Raw genomic sequence first — 15632 nt, 5'->3', positions numbered from 1 at the left:
CTGTGGGGAAGGACTGTTTTATATTTCACACTAAACAACTGCATATTAAAATTTCAACCCCATCCAAAAATGTTTCACTTAAATAACAATCTAGGTCCAAACAGTGAGTACTGCTATAGAACCTTCTTATAGTACTGGGTGTATTAATGAAAATGTTAAAACAGGAAAGCCAGTGTCTATTTTTCTTCCATTAATATATTTGCATCACAACTACCTGTATTTCCATGTGTCTAAATTTGCAAAGTTGATGGGAACATTTTCCCTCTCTCCATAATGAGCACACAATATCACTGCCAATGGCTTTTTCACAGTGACGGAACCTGCACTTTGATCCCTGGATATAGAAAAAAGAGAGGATTGAAAATTTGGCTACATAGCATTTTCTCTGTTTAAATATTTTAAATAATTTTTCAGGTTACAAAACAACTGAAACAACTCTTTTTAAAATAACAGAAGACCAGTAAAACAAAATCAGAAAAAAAGTCAGCAGAACTAATACAATTTCTCAAAAAAAAAAAAAAAATCCATTCTAATACCTGTGGAACTAAAGAGTTGATTTAGTGTTTGAATTTGAATCAAGCAGGATAATCAATAATCAGATTTCATCTTTATGAAACATCTTTCTCCAATCATATCCATCTAATTTTAAAAAGCAGGGTAGATGACAATGTCAGTTGTAAAGTCTGAATAAACATGTGAAAGAAGGCAGACCTTAGCCTATCTAGATCACAAGCAATTTACTATAGTTTGGCATTATGATTTTTCTACTCTGGCAAAAATATAAATAGAAATCCCAGAGAATTTACAAATTAATTTATATATTATCAAGTAAGCTCAGCTACCATACAATGTTCACTCAAGTAAACTGAATAAAATTAAGTAATAACCAGATGTTCCATCATGGATAATAACTAGAAGATACAGTGAACTTCATTAACAGCAAGAGGAGTAACTTTATTGCTATTTAGCATGCTACAGATTTCAAAGCAAGCAAATAAGTAGAAAAAATATTTAGGAATCTAGTACCAAGCACAAAATTAGCTTCTCACCCTTCAAATTTAGAGGTGGTGAGAATAACATAGAATTATCAACATGATAATATGATTTCAGAGGACAATTTGAGGAATTGGGTATGAGAAATTTTTGGATTAGGTCCTACAACCAGGACAATTTGAATATTGTTTAATACCTATTTTATATCCAGATCTTTCTTCTGAAACAGATAGTCTGTCTTCATGAGCACTTATGGAGAGTTTGGTCTAATGGTTAAGGCTAGAAACCAGAAGACTGTGAATTCTAGTCCTGCCTTAGACACGAAAGCTGGCTAAGTGATTTTTGGCCAGTCACTCTCTCTCTGAATTCAACTCAATTCACAGGATTGTTGTTGTTGTGGGAAAAGGAGGAGGAAGAAGTGTTAGGGATGTGAACTATCTCAAATTATTTATCAAAATAATAAAGGCAGGATATAAATAAATAAATAAAATAGAGGGCATGAGGGGTCCTTGGTGTAGAGTTTGATTTTTGCATTTCAGATGTCTGTGTTAAGAAAGGACTATATATTGCTTCTGCTGCAGTTGTTAATTGTCCAGGAAAGTTAGTTTCACAGTGAGAACTACTGGTGGAAAATGGCTTCCATGTAACTGGGGATTTCTTTTGAATGGTTTGAAGTGGGTACTTCTGGGGGTGTCAAAAAGATAACCGAGGACAGCAGTCAAAAACAGAGGCTTCTGATTTTTAAATAATGTTATCACTGTTTCCCAGAATGTCAGCAATATCTTCCCATTTCAGATAACATTTTTTTTTTTACTTTCTTGTAATCCAATCTGAATGCTGCATTTTCACATCTTTCATGAGTACTGGGATAAATCTCTCTTTCTGATTGCTAAAACTCTCCTGAAGCATTTATCAGTATTTTTTTACTTTATTTCTTTTTTACTGCTGCATCATACCCCACTCCTTACCTGTGTTACCCTACTTAGACATATAAACCAGAAAATTATTCTGTGTTCAAAACAATCAAAAGAGCCCACCTATACTGGAAATAATATATAATCTGTGGTCTTAGAACAACAGTTTATAAACTTCTTTATCTCACTGGGTAAATCTAGGATCATATACTAAGTCCTAGAAATTGACTCGAACAGTAGAATTGTTTATTTATATACCACCCACTGAGAGAGAGAGAGAGAGAGAGAGAGAGAGAGAGAGAGAGAGAGAGAGAGAGAGAGGGAGAAAATGGTAGGTATAAATCTAAGAAAAGGTCATAGAAATGTCTATTTTTTTCTATTTAGAGTGAAAGGGGGTATTATAAATGTATACTGAAATTTGCTAATATCCTTGGGAAATAAATTATGCAGACATCAATTTTTAGAATTCTGAATAAATATGTCATTCATGAAGATTAAATATAAAAGAATTTGCAGGCTTAAAAAGGGGAAAAAAGAAAAACATGGAAATTATTGGCAGATTTAAACATGTGAGAAGCAGATAGAGGGAAATAGATTAGATTGAGAATTTAAGAGAAATCTGTGGAATGTAGATGTAACTTTGGAAGAATAAAGGAAAGTTGCTGCAGCCATGGCTCAATCTGAAATACTACTGATTGCTGAAGGAATTTCAATTTCCTTTTGATGTGCTATAGAATTATTATTGAAAAATCTCCAATGGTCATTCATTCCAAGGTAATTCAGGCTGCAGTTTGATAAAATAAGATAAAATGAGATGAGATGAGATGAAATGAGATAACCTTTATTGTCACTTTTCTGTGTATACAATGGCAGACATAAAAATGAACTATATATACAGTGAAAGTAATTGCAAATGACTTTTAATAAAAAAGAAGAAGAAGAATTTGACTGTGCAACAGTCTTCCTGGCATTTCTTACAATTTGGAAAACTGGGAGGCACATGACAATATAATAGATGCAATCCATTATAAATTATGCAGTATTTACCTTCGCACAGGTTGAATGAACATAGAAAAAACAGTCATCCCCAACTTCTGTCATTTCACCTCTTGTGCTTCTACTCCACTGTCTTTAGAAAGATCTCAGCATAAATGCTGGAATTATCAACATGTATGGGAAGAATATTCCCTTTTGTTCTGAGTACAGCTGAATTCAGGATCTAAGTTCTATTTCCTCTTAAAGGGAAATCTCCAGTTGAAAGTTTTAATCAAAAAGCTTCTTATACTAATTGTAAAACAGACGGTACCTTCTTAAGGTTTGTTGAAGAGCTCACAAATTGAAAGTGGTTGCTAGACAGTGCACAAATTCAAACTTCCAGAATTTCTTTCATTGTTACCTTAGTTCTTATGACATCATCACAAAGGACATCATATGACCCCTCAAACTGGGAAAGCTCACTTATCTTCATTGTTCCTAAGTGCTGGAAAACAGGAAAGAAGATAGCAATTTCCACATGGTCTACTCATCTGATTATTCCAACATAACATAAATGTATGAAAGAAATAGAACTCAGTTAAGAGAATTTTTGAAACTCATATTTAATGGACAGAATTGAGAATGAGACAAGGAGAATAAATATCCTCATCCTTTCTATATCAGTAACTCCCAATTTGCCAGAATTTTAATTATTTAAATGATTTGGTTTCTAAGCTTATCTGCCATCATATATACTATTAACACACATATCAATCTATAAGATCTTTATTATGGTCATAGCATAATAGACACATATGTAGTACAAAGCCTGTTATTAATGGCATGTGCATTGCTAAGTCTTTGAATAACTACTAATATTGCCACAGAATGTTTGGCTATGGGTAAATGCTTAACTGCAAGAAAATAAGTGTAGTTCTTTGCTTATTGTTACTTTAGCACAGTTTAAATGCAGGTTCTGAAAAGCTCATTGTCTGGGGATATTTGGATTGAGAAAAATAATTTGTTAGAGAGAAAAGCACAGATATATTGAAAAAAATATCCCGAGAAGGCCAACCAAAAAGGTTAGCTTTGATTTTTCCACTCATGTGGCAGGGAGGAGGATTTACTGAACAGTGGCAAAAACATTTGCAATATAGTTTACAGGATCTCCTAAAGCAGATTCACTCATGCAGTGCAATGTACTAGATCAGTGATGGTGAACCTTTTAGAGACCAAGTGCCCAAAAACTGTCCCGTCCTGGCCCATCCCTGTTCCATCTCCCAGCCCACCCACTCCACCACCGCTCTGCCCTACCCCTGCCCACCCACAGGGCCACCCGCCTCCACAGCCCACCACAGATTGCCCAGGCAGCCCTGCAACACCATGGCGACATCCTCCGCCTGTGCCCCAGAGCATCATCTAAGCGCTACAGGGCATGAGGGCAGAGTCTTGTCCCTGCTGCCTGGCTGCCATGCCCTTGGCTGCACTGCTCCATGCAGGCCGCGCCTGGAGACAACTCTCCTCCGGGGAGGCTACTGGTGAGGGGGCCATGGGGGGAGGTGGGGCTGGGGCAACGGCACGTGTGCTCACAGAGAGGGCACCAAGTGCCGCCTCTGGCACGCATGCCATAAGTTCACCACCATTGTACTAGATATTCATAAAGGAAACCATAAAGATGCCATGTAAAAGTAAGCCAATTGGTTTCACTGCATAATAAAATAAATTAATATTTGCAGCTTGCATTAGTTCTACGTATTTCTGTAACAAAGAATCTATTTACTTAAATATTCATGCATTCATTTATAACCCATTTATAATCAGTTCTTAGTGGGTAACAATCAAGAATTAATCATAAAGTTTTAGATAACATAAGGAAAAGATTCGTTATAATATATGAGACATGAATAGAATAACAGAGCAGTACACTATTTTTGCTGAGTAGGTCCAGGTCCCATCACAATATTTATGTTATTAATTTGTAAATTCACATTTGTTTAAAAAAATTATATTTAGAGTTCAAGAACTGGCTATTTTTTTTCAAAGAAGGGAAAGCATTTGAAGAGCATATTAAAATATTATTTTTCAAGGAACCTGAAAATAATCATGAATGTGAGAGCCAATTTGTCCACTAGATTAAGGCACTAGGCCAGAAACCAGAACTCTGTGAGCAGTAGGTTTTCCTTAAGCATGAAAGCTGGATGGATAACTTTGGGCCAGACGCTTTCTGAGCCCAATACACTTCCGAGGATTGTAGGGAAAATAGGAAGATGAAGAAGTATTAGGTATGTTTGTGCTTTGAGTTATTTACAAAAATAACTGAAGATATAAATAAATAAATAAAAATAAACAATTGCTGATCTAAATGTAGCTAAGTATACAGGAGCTACTCCAGAGATAAATGTTTAGAAATGGTAATAATTAAACTTGTAAAATATTGTAAATAAGAAATAATTATAATTATTTTTATTATTTCAAAGCAGTTTAGGAAGAATGGTATTAATGCACAGACAGAAACTTTACAAGGAATGTTCATGAATCAATGGCTTCACACTTAAGACTGCTTTTATATCTTACAGAATCCATGCATAGTTTTTCAAAGAAGGCCTCTGTATAATGAATGCAGCATTTTTGAATGTCTCTTCAGATAAAAGCCTAATTCTGTGGAACAGTGTCACCCTGAAGATTTGGATGGCACCAACTCAGTTACACTTACACTTTTGTAAGGCACTGAAGACCTGGCTTTCCCCCCAGGCATTTGGATCAGGTAAATAGATAAATTCAATGTGCCATTTTTCGGTGCCTGGGGCTATTTATCTTTGGGTGCCTGTGAATTTTTCTGTTTTAACCCTTGTAAGGTACTATTGCAAAATCAGTATTGGCCATTTTTGACAAGGAATGAGTGCAAACATTCACACTGCTGTTCCTGAACTATAATTCAACTACTGTAGACATGCCACCTTTGGGCTGAAAACACCAGCACCACTGGAAGGCAGAAAAAAATTTGCTTTGAATCTTTATACTGCCATCTAGCATTGGATTTGGATTTTTTATTTAGTCCTATACAAGTTGCCACCCTAAATTTCATTGTATCAAAGAACAATACAATGTAAAATGCAAGCAGGTGAATTCTAAAAATAATGTATATTCTTCATTGATAAACGATAGTAACTGATTCCCAAATATTTAAAGTAATTGGAAAATGATTCTGAATGGCAGAATATTTTGATATGAAAACAAAGGTATTAAAGGCTAACGTATTTTAGGATATAAAACAATAAGCATTCTTCATTTTATTGCAAGGTACATGATTTTTATTTTTTTTCTCTTATTAAATAATAATTTCTGATTGCACAAATGCATCTGCATGAATTCTTCATACGAACCATTTTTTTAAATCTATGAAATGTTTTAAAGGTTAAACCATTAAGATCGAGGTCAGTTCTTAAAATTCTAAAATATTTAAAGTTGTAACAAAGAAGTGGTTATTTGGAGCGCGTGTATTACGTTATCTTTTCCCTTTCAGATTAACATCCTAGTCGTGCTGGCTGGGAGTTGTAGTTTAATACATCAGGATGGTAACTTGGTTAGTAAAGGTTGATTGAGGAACAATGGATGAAAACTGCGATCAAAAGAATTCACCTCCTCTAATTCAGCGAGTAAATCATTCGCAAGGGTGTCTCTCTCCGGCCTTGGACTACATTTCCCAGAAATCTTTTCAGTGAGACTTACCCCTGCCTCGTCTGTCGCCGCTCAAGGAGGCGGCCTCCAGGTTGGCTGGGAAGCGGCTTGCAGCAGTTGAGGATTGGAGACTTCCCGCTTGCAGGGGGTGAAGGGACGCGTTCTTGGGGCCATGAGCCGCCTGGGCTCGGTACAGCAGAAGGTACCCTGCCTCTTCGTGACTCAAGTGAAGGAGGAGCCCTCGGCCAAGCGGGAGCGCCAGGTACTGGGGTCGGAGTTACCCGCTGGGGTGAAGGAGAGCCACGGGCCTGTCAGAAAAAAAACTGGGAAGTCTCAAGCAAAGAATCGGATATTGATTTTTCCGGACCATCGCGGGTCTTAGTAGAACCAGACACGAGCTTGACTGCGCGAAAAACAACCTGCTGCATCTGCACCCAAGAATTATTCGCGCCGGTTTCTCTCGCCCAGTTTTGCACCACGGCCACGTGAAACTACCGCGGATATCCGGCAAGGAACGACTTTGCATTAAGAGGTGTAGTCGCTTCACCTCTTCCAAAATCTCTGCCAAGTTTGATTTATCAATTCACAGGACGGCATCCATGTGAACTATTTAGTTACTTATGGGCTTTTTTTAAAGGTGCAAATACTTTAAAAATAGCGAAAGCCGTGAAATAGCCTTCACACTTCAAAAGGAAGTTGGTAAATTGGAATTTACTTCCTCAGATTCTACCTCTTTGTGGGACTAGATTTTTCAGGGATTATAATGCATCCTGGCTTACTCTTTAGCTGGTAGAATATTGCTCCACCAATGATTTCTGCCGATACAAGACTTGCAGCTATCATCCGTTGATTTAATACATTTATTTCATAAAAGCTATTTGAATAAATAGATTTTTCAGAAGATTTAACTTTATCCCAACATATTATTACAACAAACATTCCACCTCCACCCGTTTTTTTTAATTTTCTGCTAATTATGCTTCTAATTTCAAACAGATTCAGTTTGAATTTACTGGGGTCATCCTAATTTGTTTTTTTAAAAAACCCTGATAGAAATTTTTAAAGTTTTAAAGAAGACTACATTTGCCTAAAAGTTTACAATGACCATTTTCTTTTCAGTCTTTTAAAGTGTTGGCCACCAACTCTATTAGTAAGAAGGCTTTAGCTGCAGATATATACAATGCAATCCCAACAGAAAAGGTGGATGGAACTTGCTGTTATATAACTACATACAAAGGTAATATAGAAGAATTAAATTAAAAATGTTATTGGACTAGGTATTATATATATGAACAAGTAGCATGCACATTTTTGTAACTAAATCAAAATGTTAGGATGTTCCTCTTCCATGTAGTGAAAAATGCCAGACAACAGGGTCCTGTTGCTCAGCATGGCTCTTAGTTTCCTAGTAACACTTCAATTTGAATAATATAATGTAGCTGTCAACATAGAGTTATGTGGTAGTATATGCTGTCTAAGCCATAGAAGTTTGGCTATGAAGGTCCTGAATGTTAATCTTAGATGGCTACCTTGTCCCAAAAAATTCCAAATATAGCCATATCTTGAGAGCTTTATCTTGCAGTATTTACCTGAAGACCATTATACTCAAACAACACATCTTACAACCATTTTTTTCTTCCTGGCATTTCCCTACAAGTGCAGGGTCTTCTTTTTTTTTAGACTAAATGTAAATTGTTGTTAAACAACAGTATTAGATAGTATTTTGAAGAATTGGAGAATTGCTTAGGTGAGAATATGAAAAGTGAAGTAATCGTAAACAAGAACAGAAATATCCAAGCTATCCATCTTTTTAGACATTGATTTTTTTGTATAGATTTTATTAGTTTTTATTGGGTTAGCGATAAGGTGGGGTCGGGATTAGGGTTTGGGTTAGGGTTGGGTTTCTCCAAATAACATTTTCAATATTTAGCAAATAGCATAACGTCTGGGTACATGTATTTAACTAACAATAATAGATATAATTACCATAAACAATATGTTAATTCATCATTCAATAGCCTTCTTACTAATTTAGATTCAAAATTACATATCACATTCCTTTCTCTTTAACTCATTTTTCTAGCCATTGATAAAAATTTTCCCATGTTCTAAAAGTTTCCCATGTCTTTTTTATCTTTAAAGTCAATCTATCCATTTCTGCACACTCTAGAATTTTCTTATTTAGTACTTCTTCAGTTGGTAAGTTTTCGTTTTTCCAATGTTTGGCAAATACCATTCTTGCTGCTGTTAATATGTGTAGTATTAGATATCTACAATCTTTCTCATAATTAGCTCCTATTATTCCTAACAAAAATAATTCTGGTTTAAAGTTTATTTGTTTTTTAGTCATTTTCTCCAACCATAAATGTATTTTAACCCAAAATCTTTTTGCTTTGGGGCATGTCCACCAGATATGATAATAAGTATCTGGTCTCTGTTTACATTTCCAACAATTGTTTGAAGTATTTTTAAACATTTTTGCTAATCTCACTGTCGTCATATGCCATCTATAAAACATTTTATATAAGTTTTCTTTTTATGGCACTGCTTTAGTTAATTTAATATTTCTTTCCCATAACTTTTGCCAATCTTCTAATTCTATATTATATCCAAAATTCTTTGCCCATTTTATCATTGTTTCTTTTACTTGTTCTTCCTCTATCTTTAAGTTTAACAGAAATCTATAGGGTTTCTTAATCAATTTTTCATGTTTTTAATACTATCTGATCAAAATCTGTCTGTTCTTTATAAAATCCCATTGTTTTAACATCTTTTTTATATCTCATTTGAATTTGCAGATATGGCCACCATGCTAAATCAATACCTTGTTCTTATAACTCTTGTCTGTCTTTCAATTTTCCTTCATTGTCCAAAATATATTTATAAATCATAACTTTATCGTAGTTAATTACATTTGGGTAAGCAAAAGCTTCCATTGTTGAAAGCCATTCGGGTATCTTAATATATTTTTTTTCTTTTATTCTTTCCCATTCTGAAAGAAGTGCATTCCTTATAAAATGGTTTTGAAAGTATCTATGTATTTTATTCTTTCTATACCACAGAAAGGCATGCCAACAGATTTGCAGGTCATGCCCCTCTAGGTACAATAGTCTTTTATCCCTAAGCATTATCCATTCTTTAAGCCATGTTAGAATGGTTGCTTGGTAATATAACCTCCAGTCCGGCAGTCCAAATCCTCCACTGTCTTTTGTTTTTTGTAGCATTTTCACTTTGATTCTAGCTTTTTTCCCTTGCTAGATAAATTTCAATATTATTGTATTCAGTTCATCAAAAAGGGCTTTTCCCAGCCTTACAGGGATCGTTTGAAATAAAAAGAGTATTTGGTAAGATATTTATTTTCACTGTTGCTATTCTCCCCAATATTGAAAGTTGGAAGTTCCTCCACTTTTCCAAATCCAATTTTGTTTTAGCAGTCTTACATAATTATCTTCTTTTATTGTTACACATCTTGCTGTTAAATAATGATTTTTAATATGCATGTTCACTTCTGTATAAAATTTCATTCAGTAATACTTTATAATACTATTCTGATCTATTATAAGGATTTTAAGGACAGAAACTAATATTGTGAAACTGATATTACTTAATATTCTATAATATGTCTGTAGTATGCCGCCTTAATATAAAAATATTTGTCCTTAATTAACCATTATTGCGTTTAATAACAAATATCATAAACCAGCTAAGCATATTTAAGTCTAAAATAATCATAGGATTATTATGATGAATTTCATTGAGTGTAATAAGCAAGGTTTACAAACAAACATTTCATTTCAACAGGATTGTCTAATAAAATATATTGTCTTTTTTGAGGAAATTGTTACCTTGATCTAATGGAAGGATTCAGTAGCGCTAATGATTTTAAGAAAAATATCTGTGAAAGTGTCAAACTTCAATGATAGATCTGGAGATAATTATATAAGATATATAACAAGATCAAAACATAAAAAACCAATTAATTATGGTAAAGATGTTGAATGAACAAAAAAGATAAAAAAACAGGGAGGAAGGAAGGAATATAGACAGAAGAAAATTTACAGATGCTTGTCCATTGCACTTATTTCTGATGTAAGCAAACGTTTTGTGAAGATGTTACTAAGAAAAATAGTCATGCATAGACTATAGCTAGCTTAAGATAATTACAAGCAAGAGAAGTACATGAAATAGGTTTACCTTTGTCTCACTGGATAGAGCAAGATCTTTGATTTTGTGAATCATGATTGAATATGAAATATATTAAAACTAACAGTACATGTGATCATTCTTAGAACATTTACAATGAACGCAAGAGCTACTATAAGTTACTGAATTTGGAACAACAGTGGTTGAGAAAGGGTATGTGACAAGGATGATTCTAATTTCCATTTCTGTTTATCTTGTCACTAAATATAGGGATGAGAAGATTGAAAAGTATGATAGCTAGAAGTCAAAACACTAACAATTGGAAATACGTAGATAATACTTTGATAGTCAGAATTGAAGCACTCTTAGAAGACTCAGGAAAGCAAAAATGTAGAGTGAAAAATCTGGGTTATGCTTGATTGCTGTTATTTCAGTTCAAAATGGTGCAACCACTTATAGAATCTAAGTATGAAATATTTTTTATACAGTCATACCACATGTTTGCTTATTTCTGGAGATATATGTGCTTCAACAAGACCTCAGATTACCTGGTTTATGAAATAATTGAAAAAAGCATCAAACTTTCAATCTCATTGTAGGTCATCCCTATCTTTGGGCCCGACTTGATAGAAAACCGAACAAGCAAGCTGAGAAGAAGTTTAAACAGTTTATGTATTCAGCAGAACACTCAAAAGGTAGGTGATTTTTCTGATAAATATATATTGTAACATAAAAAAGTGATAATGAAGGCATTTCATGTTAGGTTTCCCTCTGTCCTTAAAGAATTATCTAGAGAATATTAATTCTTGATTAACAGTATGTTAAAATGTTTTGATCAAATTCTGATGTACGACTGCCCTATTAAAATGAATTAGTAGTTTGAATGTATGATATGCCATATATTAAATAAAGTAGTTTGAAGATCCTTTGATTGTCATTATGTCAATAACATTAATGAAAATACACTTCAAAATTTTTAAATGGGACAGCAAAAGTAGATGCAGATTAGCAGTTGTCATATTTGCAATGTAATAGCAATCGAAAATTGACACAAAAAAACCAGAATTGCCATTGCCAAACTGTTGCTCATTATTTACCCTAAATTGTAAACCTGTTCAAAGGCAGAAGATAGATGGTAACTTTTACAAAGGTGGTGTTCATATTCTTGCCTATAGGATTTACATGGAATATTGAAGAAGATTTCAGGTCTGTCCCTGAATGTTGGATTCCAGCCAAGGACATAGAGTACTACAATGGAAAGCCTTTTCCTGATGAAAATGGACACATTCCAGGTATAAAAATATTATTTAATATGAGAATTCTATTCTAAACTTCTAAAGTCATTTATTTAATCTTTCATCTTTAGGAAAGATTTTATTTATAGTGTAGTTATAAATCATTCCTATAGATTTGTTTTTAAAATAGTCTAGAAATTATTTAAATTAAGTCAGTAATAATGGTATGGTATCTAGTAAAGGACATCCAAATGTGGATTGTAATTGGAAAGTACAAAGTTAATTCTGCCTACTTTATCAGAAGAAAAGGAACTGCGTGCTCTTCTTTTTATCTCTTTTCGGAAAATCCTATTTTTTCCTCATCTTCAAAATATATCATGAAAAATATTCCTATCTTTCATTTTGAACTTTTCTTTCATGAACTTCCAAGTTTATTTTCCCCCCTCAAAAAACAAAATATTAGGTAATTTTGTTTCCTTTATCATTTTATCAATGATATTAAGACTTCCCTTCCATTTTAACGATAAATTATGTGGGGCAAAGGGAAACTAGGTGAATTCAGGTGAATTGAGCAAAACATCCTATCCCGAGGGTTCTCATTTAACAGCTTCCCATTTGGCAATAATACAAGCAAAAGAAACATCAATATGTAAGCAGCTACCTGGAAAATATATATTCCCCTCCTGAGAATTGTTCATAACTTCAGAGTTAAAATTGTTAATGGACTGAGGTCTACATTATACTAAAAATAGATTCATTTATTCCATTCTTTTCAAATTATTTATGCTGTCAATTATACTAATTACAAAAAAAACGATAGTGGCAATCTTACATTTATTTGCCATAACCATAAGATCAACTTTCCCCTGCCCAGGCACTCTTCAGATATATGGATTTCAAGTCCCAGAATTCCCAGCACTGACTGCGCTGGTTGGGCATTTTGAGGTGAAATTCACACATCTGTAAAGCATTCAAGTTTCAAGAGTTGCACTAGTTCTTACAAGTTTCATATTGTTGTGATACCATTTGAAAAAAATTGTAGGTTAACAAATCATGCGTTAATATTTTCTAGCCAAATTGAGAGTAGAATATTAATCCTTATCATGAGAATCCTTGTTTTACATACATATTCATAATTTAAAATTTTTAACTATACACTGGCCAGCATTACTCTGAAAGTGAGAGGGTTGTTCCTAAAAAGTGTATTATAGTGGGCTGTTTGCTTTTTGTTCTTAAATTATTGATGGTGGTGGTTTCTAAATGTCACAGTTTTTATAAGTCATGTATTTCGTTGACTTCTGAGTAAATAGGAGTACTTAATCATGAATACCCCTGTGTTCCAAGTGAAAAAAACATGTTTCATGATTTTTTGAATTTCAAACACAAGAGTAAGCTATGGAGTTTTTCCTTTTTGAATTGAAATAAACAGAATTCCTCTGCTGATTAGTGGTAATTTTTCAATCATTTTTTTGCATACAATAAAATGTATATTTATCTCACTAATATTTTTATTTATATGTCAGGTCAATCAATCTCAAGTCAATACTGACATTGTGTTTCATAATAATCAGGTTGGGTGCCAGTAGAAAAAAACAGCAAACTATATTGTTGGCATTCTTCTGCTGTTGATTACGAGTATGAACTCGCTCTCATTTTGAAGCATCATGCTGAAGAACCTGATCTTCTAGAAATCTGTCCAGTACCTTTAATTGAGATTGCAGAGCAGACGCTGGAACTTATTGGAACAAATATTAATGCAAATCCGTATGGTAAGCACTTCAACTCATTTTTTTTAAAAAGTGTGACAATATAGCAAAACCGTTACACTGAAATTACAAATGTAATAATGTAGAAAAACAAAACAGTAAATGTATAATAGAGTTAATTAGAAAGGTAATCCAGTGTTTCAAAGTGTGAACATGATATTTGTCTGGAACTGTTTAAAGTAGCATGGACCTTTTAAAGGCCAGCCATATATGACAGTTTTAAAGAGTTGCAGACAGGTGCTATGTACATGCACCAATGAATTATGAAGCAACTTTTCCAAATTATTTTCCCAATTGGAGTATTAAGGTTATTTTCTGAAAGTATTCAATTGTAGAAATAACATATGTTGCTCTATGACTTTGATGAAATAAAGAATTGTAATAAAATATTAGACAATTCAATCCAAGTGACCTCTTAGACAAGATAAATAAAAAACCTAGATACATATAGTGGTAGAAGTAAATATATTATGGAAGCAAGTATTATAATAGGATTTTGGAGAAGGAACAATTCAGATTAATGTGAGGAGTTCTTGTATAAAATAAAATACACTGGTTATAATTTTCTGAATATTTTAATAGGTTTAGGAAACAAGAAACATCCTGTACACCTTCTTGTACTACATGGAACATTTAAGATTAAAAATGCACCATCAATAAATCGCAATGATATATTAACTTGGCTTGATGGATGCAAAGAGGGCAAGATAGAAGGAATTGTGTGGCATTGTCGTGATGGAAATTTAATCAAGGTAATCCTGCAAGTTTCATTGAGGAATTGTGATTTTTTTTTCTTTAATGTTCAGAAAGCCTAGTGTCCTGGAGCTTATTAAAATGTTACTCTTACCTCCAAATATACATATATGCCAAGACTGCACACATGTACAAAGAGTTAAAGAAAGCGCTGAGAAAAGCCTTCAAAACATAGAATATATATCTATCTTTCAAAGAACATAGCTGCTTTAATCCTTGTGGTAACGGGCTTTTTGAAGTTACCTCTTTCAAATACTTTTCATAGTCTTATTTCTTTGCTTGTTTCTACGCAAACTTTTCTGCAAGTATTGTCATTAAACAAGGCTATACAGATTATACATTAAAATCAATGTTTTAACTGCTTTTCTTTCTTTTTTAAATAGCTTCACAGACATCATCTTGGCTTATCCTGGCCAATTGCAGATCCTTCTTTGACGTCAAAACCAGTTACTGTCACTTTCTGTAGATCCAAGTACAATTTTGAACCAAAGACTCTTTTTCATTATTTTTCAAAGTTGGATGGACACAGATTTAATAGTCTTAGAGATATAATAAGTGACTTATGACCAGGTCTCTTCAGAAAAAACATTGAACCATCTGTATGTTTGCTTCTTCATTTATAATAAGCTAAAGATATGTAAAATGTTTGTTGAAGTGTAATATAAATTATATTATGTCTATACATGCTTGACTGTAAAATTATAATTATATATATATATATATACACACACACACATACATGTATGTACATATATACATACATAACTGGACAAACTAGTAGAAGCTATAAAGAAAACCTTAACTTATCAGCACTTTTATTGTTTCAGTCCCTAAATGTGAAATACACAACATGTTTTTATTCAAGCAGTGAAAGTTAAGTATTAGTCTCACAGGTTGTTTTAGTTTTAAATGTACAAATACTTCATTTTTTAAAAAAAACCTAATAGTATGTCCATTTTTGCTGGCACAGTAATATTTAACCTTAGTAGATTCTATATAGTGAAGGCATTAAAAAAAGATGGAAACTTAGAAATTATTATAGAAACTATATAACTTCATAGCAAGATCTTGTAGTTTATATGCTGCTACCAGTATTGGAGAATATAATGTTTCAATATTAATCAGTCATGAATATTGTAAGTAAACCATTTTACTTAAAATACATAGAATCAGTC

At 33.3% G+C, this 15632-nt stretch overlaps 2 protein-coding genes across 9 annotated transcripts in view; one reads left to right on the top strand and one right to left on the bottom strand.

The window, feature by feature from the left end:
* The window catches only part of CUNH12orf50 (chromosome unknown C12orf50 homolog), a 36789-nt gene extending 30045 nt beyond the window's left edge, over positions 1–6744 (bottom strand). For 3 of the 8 annotated variants that reach the window (XM_039365200.1, XM_039365195.1, XM_039365203.1), the window contains exons 1-3: positions 6612–6744; positions 3304–3387; positions 215–334 (exon numbers count right to left, since the gene is read on the bottom strand). In XM_039365200.1, the coding sequence (XP_039221134.1) occupies positions 215–334; positions 3304–3375 (192 nt within the window). In that variant the 5' untranslated portion in view covers positions 3376–3387; positions 6612–6744. The other 5 variants (XM_039365201.1, XM_039365199.1, XM_039365198.1 and 2 more) reach the window with 4 other exon arrangements.
* On the top strand, positions 6601–15139 carry CUNH12orf29 (chromosome unknown C12orf29 homolog). Its single transcript, XM_039365204.1, has 7 exons — positions 6601–6822; positions 7680–7797; positions 11303–11398; positions 11879–11995; positions 13510–13707; positions 14287–14456; positions 14841–15139. The coding sequence occupies exons 1-7, from the start codon at positions 6733–6735 to the stop codon at positions 15021–15023; spliced, it is 972 nt and encodes a 323-aa protein (XP_039221138.1). The 5' UTR covers positions 6601–6732; the 3' UTR covers positions 15024–15139.
* The last annotated feature ends 493 nt before the right edge of the window (positions 15140–15632 follow it).

This window comes from Crotalus tigris, unplaced genomic scaffold (genome assembly GCF_016545835.1).
Source record: "Crotalus tigris isolate CLP2741 ecotype Arizona unplaced genomic scaffold, ASM1654583v1 scf7180000019971.1508617, whole genome shotgun sequence".
In the NCBI taxonomy this organism is placed as follows: Eukaryota; Metazoa; Chordata; class Lepidosauria; order Squamata; family Viperidae; genus Crotalus; species Crotalus tigris.
Note: the sequence above shows the minus strand (reverse complement) of the source record. Positions and strands in the feature narration are given on the sequence as shown.

Excerpts from the sequence above, each read along its gene's own strand:
- CUNH12orf29 (XM_039365204.1), top strand. The coding sequence starts at position 6,733 with ATGAGCCGCCTGGGCTCGGTACAGCAGAAGGTACCCTGCCTCTTCGTG. Across the intron at positions 7,798-11,302 it reads TTATATAACTACATACAAAG|GTCATCCCTATCTTTGGGCC; the intron begins GTAATATAGAAG and ends ATCTCATTGTAG. Across the intron at positions 13,708-14,286 it reads TATTAATGCAAATCCGTATG|GTTTAGGAAACAAGAAACAT; the intron begins GTAAGCACTTCA and ends ATATTTTAATAG.